This window comes from Odontesthes bonariensis, chromosome 7 (assembly GCF_027942865.1).
Source record: "Odontesthes bonariensis isolate fOdoBon6 chromosome 7, fOdoBon6.hap1, whole genome shotgun sequence".
NCBI classification, from domain to species: Eukaryota; Metazoa; Chordata; class Actinopteri; order Atheriniformes; family Atherinopsidae; genus Odontesthes; species Odontesthes bonariensis.
Genome location: NC_134512.1, coordinates 28130223 through 28141800, shown reverse-complemented (window position 1 = coordinate 28141800; position 11578 = coordinate 28130223). Strand labels below are relative to the sequence as shown.

The following is an 11578-nucleotide window of genomic DNA, read 5'->3' as shown; positions in this document are numbered from 1 at the left end:
GTAGACAGTTTCTGTGACCAGGAAGGTGATACTCACTACTTTAAGTTTAAAACTTCGAAGTTCTAATAGAGGATCAAATAGTTGAGACCTGAACACCAACTTTTGAGTGTTCTCTGTAATTTAAGTGTTTTCTTTTTCTTTCTTTTTTTCTCGATCTCCAGCAAATAAACTTCATTTCCAACCACAGAATGCACAGTGTACGAGCTTCATCAGACTCAGTGTAAGCAAACGGTAGATCACTCACCCCAGGATCAGTAAAGATTCGTGAGAAGGTCTGGTAGTTGAAAACCCCAGTTTGAAGAAGAAGGCCGCCGTGATCTGAGCTCTGGCCACTCAAGACCAGGAGCTTATGTCCTGCTGAGTCTGTAACTACAGACTGGATCTGGGACACACACAGTGATAGAGGAAGAGCGGGAGACAGAGGACAGTTAAAGGAGAGACAGCACTGCAAAGACAGAAAAGAAAATACTGGCAGCGAAAAAAGGGAAGATGCAACTTGAACTGTGTCAAGGTTAGCAAACAAGGTTTAGCACGAACATCAGGCAAATGATCAGGTGATTTTGATGATTAATGTCTAAATCATCTGAAAATAGTGAATATAAAACAGAGTGCTGCACTGTAGCGCAGAATGTGCCGACCTTACCTCTGATACAACAGTGTCTTCTGAAGGGTTTACAAGCACTACAGTCTCTAGGACATCACTCCTGTGGTGGAGAGTCCTTTGTCCTGCAGGATGAGATGGAAAACATTAGGTTATCATGTTTTAATAAAAAAGATTTGAGGCAACACTACTTAGGCCTCAAGTTGTACAAGTCGACCTACACTAGTCTCAGACATTTGGCCGTCTAGCCGGAAGGCATCTTACTGGACAGTATCCATATGCAAGCTAAATAAAACTTCCTTGAGTCAGAGAGATTTACTACACTGCATTGTGCCTCGTATGTGGGGCAATCCCTGTGAAGAGACGATCAACCCACTTGTGCATCAACGTAGAAACCAAAGTTGGAGCAGGAAAGAGGTCACTAATATCTTCTGGGTGAAGTTTAAAATGACATCCGCAACCGAAGTTGAGAACAATATTTACCATTCAGTTGAGTTTTAATCATGGTTTAATCTTTTTCTATTACTGAAAAAATGTACAATTTGTACTTCCATGGAAGTTGCAAAGTGCACTTTGTATCTGTATGTGAAATCACAAATACATTTGAAATACATTTACAGTGCTTCGTGTATTATCGAGGTGATGCTAAGCTTTTAATTCCCCTCCGTTTCAGCACAGATTAGACATTTCACAGGTCTAATAATAGGAGGATCTGAATGACTCAACCATCCACTGGGATTGTCGGCGCATCCCCTGAGTTTGCGGCATTATGTTATCTTTTTCGAGTCTGGGGTGTAAACATGTATTTTCCTTGAAACGTCTATGATGTAAAACATTCTCAACATCATATACTGTGGTGTAAAACGCACTAAGATATAGCACTGTTTACTCTGTTTACTTTTATTTATTTTGGCAAGTCTGAATATATATATACGTCATATATTATAATTAAAAACTAATTCTATATATGGCAGCCTGGTAAGAGGAAGTCTTTTGAGGAAGAGGGGTAAGAAGAGGAATCATTAGCAGTTGATAGTTTGAATGAAATTGATTTTAAAAAGCAGTTTAATACATGAATCAGTGTGATACAAGTCAAGCCCATCTGTAAGTTGGAGGATGAAGCCTTCAATAAGTAACAGTGACAGTATATAACAGATAAGAATCACAGCTTTCAGCAGATAATGAGGTCTTATTCTTTATTTAACTGCATGTTGTCAACATCATCAGATTTAACTTTTTAAAAAAACACAAGCTGAATGGGATCATTTTATATTTAAACTCATTTTCATATTTAAAACACCTTAAAACAAATTAGAGCAAATGATGCATCTCACATTTTCAAGAGCAGCAACATCAGCTTGACTTAAATAATAGGTAAAAACTACAAGCTTATCTATACATCAAAATGCAGCTCTGTGTGTCTTAACAAAACACGGATATCAACACTTTATCCACTTCAAAAGCTCTGTGAGGTTGGGCTTTAAAACTGCAGCTAAATGCTAGCATCAGCATGCTAACATGCTTGCAAAGACAAAAATGCTAAAGTGATGCAGCTATATTCATCCTGAAGGTCAGTCCTGACAGTCAGAAGAAAGCTACATTATAGGAAACCACGGACACCAATCCATACTTCAAGTGTTTAAATAGAAACTTGAAACTTTTTGACTCCATTTGGTGTTTTTCCAGCTTTCTGTTTTGGTTTGAGGTTGAAAATGTTTCTATTTGCTACTGCACCATCATTACTGTCTGTGTATTGTTGATATCTTTCTTTTTAGATACTATTTTGTGCATATTGAGGAGTATTTTCAATTGATTAAAAAAATGAATAAAATACTTTGGCCTGAACAGTCATGACCAGTGATATCTGTGGCTGATGTAGGAAAAGCTGATACTGCAGTATAAAACCAGACGGATTCAAAGGTGTGCCTTATGAATCCTGCTGATTTAATCTAAATGACCAATAACTGAAAACTGATTCAAAATGTTTAATTCAATGTTGACAAGGCTTAAGAAGTTCATTTAAACTCTCATTACAACAGGCAGGTCAATGTAACATAACCAGAGGCTGTGACTCCCGCTGCTGATGTTACCATAGCAACACACTGACAGGCATTCTTTTCCTCTATCGACACACAGGTCCCTTTAACTTATATGTGACACAAAACAATAATTTCTAATCATTTGGTATTGGAGTAAATGGTGAGAGGTGACAGAGGCATTTTGTTGCTGGTCGAGGAAACGACACCCCTCACCGTCCAAAAGAACACGCTGGGACAGCAGTCCGAGGGAGTTCTAACACTTCAGCAGATCTGCCCACAGACGCGTCCGGTTTCACAGCACGATGACTAAGCCGTGAGGGTGAGCCATGATATGCAAGTTCGCTTTGATACTTCCAGCAATGACAAGAGGATAATGCCATTGAGTCAGACGCTGGAGACACAGGCGTCACCCAGCTGCTATGAGGTTGCTAACCTGCATTGAGAAGAACGAGGCTCAGAGATTTGCTTTTCTCAGGTGAAAGAGATGCGAAGAGAGTGCACCAGCTTCTGTTGATGGCTGCCTGGAGGGTGACTGCTGGCTGACACTGCAGACTGGTACAACAAGATACTAGAACAACAAAGGCACTTTGTGAAAAAAGCTGCCGTTTCCACTGGGGGGGGGTCACAGGACATCAGCAGTGTGACAGGACTTACTGTCCACTGCAGGCTGGAGGTCTCTCAGATCAGGTCCACTTTCACTTCCAATGCCAATTGCCAGAAATTTAACTGGAAACATTTTTTGTTTTGATTACCAGTTCCTATTTAAAGTTATTTCTTTAACTTAACTTAACACTTTTAAGCTTGACATGAATGAAAATGTGCTGTCTTTTCTTTAAATCAACTGCACACATGTGTGATGAAATTAACCAGAAAGGACAAGTCCTGTTGTTAGGTCCTGCAGTATAAAGTGCAAATGAAAAGAAATAAATACTTGAAGTCCTTCTCCAGCAGTTATTAATCCCGTAAAAACGAATCTGTGTTCCTGAATATTGTATGGGTTGACGTTTTTGCCCCAAAGAAAAACTCTTAAAACTGCTTAAGGTTTGACTGACACCTTCTTCCTCGTTCAGTAAGGAGTTTACAGCTGCACTTCTGCAACGTCTAATCCTGCAAAACTTACTCTGCTGCACTCATATTGTAAAGATTCAGCACCAATAAAAAAAAATAAAGGATTAGGGCTGCTAGCCGTCACTCACTGAGGGTGAAACTCAGCGAGATGCCAGCAGAGCTGTGCTGATCTCTCTGACTCCATGTCCAGTGGCAAAAGCCCAAGAGTAGTGAGACACTAAACTTCAGAGTGGGACAATAAATTAGTTTACCGATTGACTGACATGCCTGCTCGGCGTCTCCTGGATAAATTAACAGTGCCAATCTTCATAATTAGCTGGATCACAAAAGAGCTGTTTTAGGGTGTAATGTGCCAAGCAGCTGTCTGATACATGAAGACTGCAGACCTGTGTCTTTTCTGGTATTTTTGATGGAGCAACGCAATGTCTCCAAATAAGTTGGACTTACTTCAGTTGTAGATCAACATATTTAGATAAGAAATGAAGGCTTACAGATCTGATTTTGTTCTGTCACAGCCATAAACACAACATGTCAGGTGAGAAATCTTCAGAATCAAAAAGCAAAACCCTTCAAGTAGCTTCTCCACCTATCTCGTGAGAACATCTCCTGTACCCTGCTAGCTTCTCATGTCATAGGTTCCTCACACCAGGCACAATAGCTGAAAATCTCTATCCAGCAAGTTGTTTGGTTCCCTCCAATGTTCTACGTGGAACATTACAACCTGCCTGACCTCACCTCTCAGACCGCAGGGAGTGCTCCACGAAATCTCTGTTGCATTGATGACATGGTTTTGTTCATGATTTTTGTATTGTTGTCATTCATTTAACCTTTATCTTATTTAACACAACTTGTGGTAATGTTAACAAGGATAAAAACTTCAATTTAGCTGACAGAGACTTTCAGAAGAGCATCACGTGCCTGGAATCGCCTTGGTCCACAGACTATTTTCAAGTTTTCAATAATCATCATTTGAAAAAACACAAAATATAGTTTCAACATATAAAAAGTTGAGATTTAGAAACAACTATCCAATAGTCCATCATCAAAGACGGAACTAGAAATTTGTAAAAAATAATCTATTTTGTGTCAATTCCAGCATACTTCCAGACAAGTCTCCATTTTTTCAACATGAGGTAAAGATATTTGGTCTTTACGGAAATTTTGTATAGAAAAAACTGATTTGTACTTTAAATCCAAAATCCAAATATTATTTCCATTTATTCTGAGGGGGGCATGAATACCTGTGCCAAATTCATAAACAATCCATCCAATAATGGCTGAGACACCTTTCTTAAAGTCACAAATATAGTTTTCCAGGCATAGCTGGAGGATAAATCAGTATGATTCTGGGCATCAAGGGTACCTGAACATAATTTATCTAACAGTTGTAAAAATTTATTTTCAAAAAGACAAAGGTGGTTGATTAACCAGTCGTGACATTTGTGGTTCCACACTGGGAAAAAAAATATATATATATTTGCATATTAATATCTATTTATGCAGGACGCTATGTAATGAAAAATCTATCCACCAGCTTTAGCAAGATGCTTACCAAGAAAACGATATAAGTGCTCACACTAAAGAAACTTTCAGAGGTAAAAGACTGACGTTTTTGTTTTTTTTGTTGTTTTTTTCAATCGACCTGAATTAAGGTGGAATTTGACTTATCTCTGCACGTGTTGAATTTGCCCCGATTAAACAAATTTCCACACAGCAGCAGGTCAGCCTTTTTTTGTTTATATCTTCAAGGCTGGGATCCAACAGTAGAACAGAACAAAAAAATACGACTTAGTTCATTAGTTCAAATCTATGAATTATATATGAATGATACCAAATACCGCATTGCCTTCAAAGGAAAACAAAGGTAAACTGGCTGTAGTATCCATCATAAACATTCACCATCATACTTTTGGAACTGGAATAAATAAAATGGCTGGTACTGGAAGTTACAGCCCAGTGATGTGAGCCGGACTTGTGAGTCTCACTGCTTCCACTGAGATCCAAGCAGTGTGAGGCTAAAGCCTCCTCAGGGAGGCCAATGTCAGCTCCTCAGGCTAAATGTGTTTGTTTAAAAAGTCCTTTTAAAGGGAGCAATGTTCAGCCAAGTTGCCCTCATCTATTCATGTTTGTGGCTGTCCTCTGCAGGCATCGCACACAGAGACAAAGCATCATTAGATCACATGAAGTGACAGTCAGGCAAAGGTTGTTGTTTTTTTTTTGTTTTTTTTCTTACAATCATGCACGCACAGAAAAAGAAGACTCGTCCAGAATGTCTTTAAAAAAGTTGGGATTGGGGCAACTAAAGCCTGAAAAAAATAAGGTGTACAAAACAGAAGCAGCTGGGTGAACAAATTTTGAGTTATTAGGTTAATTGGCAGCATGTGAGTAACATGTGTATAAAAAGAGCACTTTAGAGAGTCTCTCAGAATTAAAGCCAAGTAGAAGTTCATCAATCTCCAAAAAAAAACAAAAAAGGAATGAAACTGATTCTACAAACTGTGGAAAAATGTTCAGAATAATCTCAGGTTGTAGAGGTCATGTCTGAAAAGGCTTTTACCGCTGTTAGAAGCTCCGTCAGAATCAACCTTAAACCCTCACAAATGATGGTGCTTATAGCTGGCTCTGTAGTTCTGTTATATATCTGAGATTTTTTTTCAAACACAAAAGCAGTGGATATCATTACCAGATTGTTGTGCATATCCTGCACTTTACAAAGTCCACAACAAAAGACAAGGATAAAGATTTGCAAAAAAAACCTCAACTAAATTTGCAGAGTTTGAGTATTTGGCAACAGTTGGTCTTTGGTTTAAAATCTCTAAATCCAGTGAATCTTTGCTTTAGAAAGCCTCCTGCTGAAGAGGATAAAAATGGAAAAAAAAGATAAACATCCAATTAAGCCTATGTCAAAGTTCTGCTAGTTTTGTTGATAGCCACATTAAAAACTAAAGGTTTGAACATTATAAAAGGCATTTTAATGAGGTTTATGAAAACTAACACAGTAAGACTATTAAGCAAGACATTTACTAAGTGGGACAAATGTTCTTAAAAATGATAATTAAAAATCATTTTTAATAAACAAATTACATCTGGAGAGCAGCTGGGTTTTTTTCAAGCTGCTTTAAGCACACATTTCTCTAATCTCACAGCACTTTCTGTGTTAAAAATGTGACAAAACTGAAGAACTAAAACCAGCTGATAATAACAGGTATGCCCATGTGTAGATTCGGCTCTAAATGCTTGTAGGAAGTATTTTCCTTGACATCAGCAAACCCCAAGAAGTTCTGAAGCAAATTACTGTAAGTGGGTCACAAACAGATTCCTTGTTGAAGAAAAAAAAAAAAAAAAGACATTTCTTAAACACCTGGGACTTCATTTATAGTGACTGTGTACGGTTCTAAAAGAGGAATACCCCCCGTCACATAAAAACTGGGATGTCTAAAAGAAAAGAAACTAGATCAGAAAATGTATGGATATGTACAGATATTACAGAAATTTAACAGTTGGGGATGCAACATGTGTTGAGTTGATGTGAAGCCAGATTGTAGAAATGAAATATGAAGTTATGAATACTTTTGCTTCATAACACACAGCTCCACTTCATGCTAAACGAGACTAGCAATGTGATCCGAAAATATTCCACATGTATCTTTAACGATTAGCGTATACAGGCAGACTTAAATGTCAAATCACATTCTGCCAAACATTTAATCAGCAGTGTCCCACCCTGTCCATATCTCACATGTTGGCTGACTGTAGCTTTGAGATTTGGAGCCCACAGCTGTTAAAACGCAGGATGATACCAGGATGAAGGAGGTGTCATGACTCAGGAAAGTCTCACCAGACACTGACTCCTTTCTAGCTTAACCACCTTCACAAGGCTGTCTTATCACATTATTAACAGCGATTGTAGGAATCCAATATTACTGCAAACAGCACTAAAAACCTACAGAAAAGAATGTCAATGTCTGAGAAAAATACAAATGTCACCCTCAATGATTTTCGTTTTTTCATGTTAAATCCGGTTGCCGGAGACACTGTCGTGGCCGCCACACACACTGTGCCCTCTTCAGTCACTTCGTCTGCACATATTCATCACCTGAACATGTGCACTGTGAGAACACTGCATGTTTTCGAACCTCCAACTCTACTCCGAGCACTTTGATTTTCTGTGTGAGGATAAAGTCCTTATCTTCCTCTTCCTCTTGGTTTTTGCTATGATTCACTGTAAAGAACGGCCCTCTGTACAACCACACTGTGGTGGGCAGTGGATACTGTAGTTTTGAATAAATCTTACTCAAATAGAGGCAAACATCGCATTCATTGGTGACCACTTTCAGATGTGGATCTGTTGGATAAAAACTTCATTTCCTTCAAATGTCAATAGTTTAAGGAAACATTAAAAAGTGCATCCACTGGGGGCATCTGTGTTAACCGAGCTCAAACATCTGCAATGATCCATTTTCTCCACAAAAATAACTTTGGTGGCATCTGCTCCGCTTCCGTCAGATCAGGATCAGCAACTTGGGAGGTGAACTCTTCAGTCTCCTTCGGATCTTCTGCTCGACTCTGTTCGTAACGGCAAGGCCCAGAGGAAGGAAGGTCATTTGTCAGACAGGACTCACTGTTTCTGCTCATCTTGGCTCTTTCTCAGCTGACCCGCTTGATATAAATATCCACGTCTGAACTCCCAAAACGAGAACGCTCTGTTTAAAGTCGCCTAAAACGGAGCACTGATCGACTGAGGCCCAGCCACTGCACTGCTCCAGATAACATGTTCCACATATAGAGTAGCACAGGGGATGGTGAGAGGAAGGTTCAAGCAATTCTAAGACAACAGGTTTAAAAAAAAAAAAGAAAAAAAAGCAGGCAAGAGCTACGTCAAGGAAGACTATCAGTAATGTCATTTGGTAAAGTCAAGATAGTTTTTGCTGAGCTTTCATTTAGAAAAACATAGTTAAAACAAACTTTAGGCTTAAATGCATTGATGTCTTTCATTTAAGTGTAAAAGTCTAACTCAATCTGCTCTGAATGTAGAACAGTTGAGCTTCTCATTTTGCTAAAGTGACTCACAAGACAGCACAGAGCTTTACAGACAAGGTCAAACTATGCGGTGCTGTTATAATGTATATTTTTAGACTTGCAGATTCATGAATAACAGCAAGGTTAAATGTATCATCCAAAATAATGAGCCAGATCAAAAAAACATATCACAGGGGTCGTGTGGAAAGATTTCTTAAAATGACCCCAGCTGCTGTTAGTTAGCCTATTTCTATGACATGATGACATTCCTGTTCAACCGATTCCAAGACAGCACTCACTTGTGGCCTATGAAAAAGGAAGAGATTGTTTCAAAAGTAACTCATTACATTTAGAGTTATTTAAGAGACTTTATATATTTTTTGGCGTGTATCTATATATAGATACATTTTTCCATTCAGTTTATTAGCATTATCATCATCGTTATCTTCTAAATGTAATTTTCAGGAAGGGTTATAAAAGGCTGGGAGGGAGAAGAGGTGAACATGGAGGTCTGCGATAGATTAAACTAAGACAGTATATAGAATTTAATGGAGAAGCAAAGAATTTTGAATTATTATCTAATTGTAAAATATAACTGAGTCAATACCCTGTATGTGAACCTGCAATTATCAGTTATTCTGCTGAATATTTTGTCCCTGCTGAATAAACTGTTTCATCTATGAAAGAAATGGACCAGAAGAAAAAGTTTTTTTTTAAGAAGACCTTCAAATTTCAGGTCAGCTTGACCTCTTTAAAACTGAAAAACAGAAAAATATCAAGTTTAATTTAAAAAAAAAAAAAAAAAAAAAAAACACTTTTATTGACTTTAGAGGTCTGCTTGGAAAAGAAATGTCTGAAATATTTTGTTGTGGAAGGCCTTCCAGATATTCTCCTGCTTTAACTCTCATCTTGTCTTTCTGTTAAATGTAAATCAGGTTAAGTTTAGGTTAACTTAAGTCATCAGTGAGTTAATGAGGGTTAGCTGATACCTTGGACTTGATCTTCATACACCCATCAGATCCCCAGAGGTTGATTAGAACATAAAAAAGTAAAACCCTGCTCTTACTCTCATTTGCCTAGTGTGAGCTCATGGCTTCCCTGGGACTTAGTAATATCATGCTTGTGCTTAGAGATAAACCAGTGTGGACTGGGTTGGAAAATGAAAGAAGTCAGTAGAGATCTGATTATCCTCATGCTCACTTCAGTGCTGTGTCAGCAGTGAGCGAAGAGCCATGAATGAAAATTACATTCCAATCATTTGTTTATGTCTTACAGCATCGAGTGGCTGCTTAGTCACTGTTGCAGCCTGGTATGAAATAACTATAATTACTGTTAAATAAAGATATTTAATTGTTTGTTATATATATATCATTTTATATATTGTTTACTGTAGCCATGTAACAATAAAAATGTGCACATGATCACCAGAGCCACTGTAATTGAGTCTAGCCAGATTATTTGGCCTTTTTGAGCTAAAATCATAAAATTTATAGGTTAAAAAAAAATAAAAAATCTGTTCTAAATCTTGTCATTGATTCACAGTTGGTTCACCAGAGAGGCAGGGGGTCAGAGTTCCTGTTGCTAATCTGGGTCATGTGATTTGGCAGCACTGAATCACTGGGCTGCTAAGCTGGCTAAGGCTTACGTAATGCCACTTACAGTTAGCTATCGGTCTCTCTAGGAAGAAAAATTAAACTGGTCATCGAGATGGCTAGTTTTGTTCACAGGCTGTTGATAAATTTGTTCTGTTTATTTGATCCACATTGGCTTCTGCCATAGTAATACCTAATCATCCTGGACTTAACACTAAACACAATTATGTTTCTCAAGAAAATACATACTTTTAGGAGTCTATACATACAGGTTTTGAAAGCTCAAAACAAAAGTCTTCTGAACACCTGTGAATGGTGTGCAAAACACTGCGTAATACTCTTTGGTTCCACACTACAGAAGCACTGTACATATTCTGTAAAAAATAATGATTTATCTACACACAGGGAAAAGTGTCTATCCGGAGAACACAAAACTAACTAAACAATTAGGATTATTGTATGGGAATTTAAGAAAAACAAATGTAACCAGGACTAATGCAACAAAATAAAAGAACAAAGTGTAATAGCTTCAATGGTCCATTGTGGAACATATGTTTGTGACTATAAAGGATGTAAAGTTGTGAGGTGCCTCTGTTTTCTTTACTTATTAGGTTTTTATTGTTTGCTGGCCTATTCTTTCCTACTTCTTTGCGCCCACAACTGTGACTGTCAGGTTACTTTCTCTGAAAAAGCCACAAAGTCAGAGGTAGGAGGGTGCGGTGGAGGCATGAATCACTAACAGGACTTTCCACTTGTGGGCTTCGAGTCCCATTTGTTACCAGTAAGTTTTTTGTATTAATTGTAGGCATAGTTTTTGCACATTGTTAAGGTTCAGGTTTCTCATTTTCTTTTAGTTCCTGTGCTGTTTGTGATTATTACTAGATCAATTTAAGCTCTCATTGTTTAGGTTTGATATCACAGCTACTCGGTTAGGTGCTTTTGGTTCAAATAGACCCTATAGAGCCTAGATCTGATGCGTGGTGCAATTAATAATTTATAGTCTTCTGAGTGACTACATATCCAAATCCCCAAAAGCCCCTCAGATTTTCTCGCAAGCATCCACTGAGTGTATCTAAAAAACCTTCCAACTGAACTCTTATGTGGTTGTATTGTTGCTGACAAATTGTTCATTATCAGTATGCTAAGCCAGCAAAGAACCATAAATTGTGTAAAGTATAGTGTATAAGACACTTGTTTTCTCTTCAACATCCAATAAAAAAGATGAATCTATTTGTAACTTTACAAGGTAAAAGTAAGCT

General features: G+C 37.9%; 1 protein-coding gene across 1 annotated transcript in view; it reads right to left on the bottom strand.

The window, feature by feature from the left end:
• map1ab (microtubule-associated protein 1Ab) overlaps positions 1–11578 on the bottom strand; it is a 63009-nt gene that overhangs the window by 13807 nt on the left and 37624 nt on the right. The window contains exons 3-4 of the mRNA XM_075470412.1: positions 644–726; positions 245–382 (exon numbers count right to left, since the gene is read on the bottom strand). Of these exons, the coding sequence (XP_075326527.1) occupies positions 245–382; positions 644–726 (221 nt within the window). The remainder of the gene's footprint in view (positions 1–244; positions 383–643; positions 727–11578) is intronic.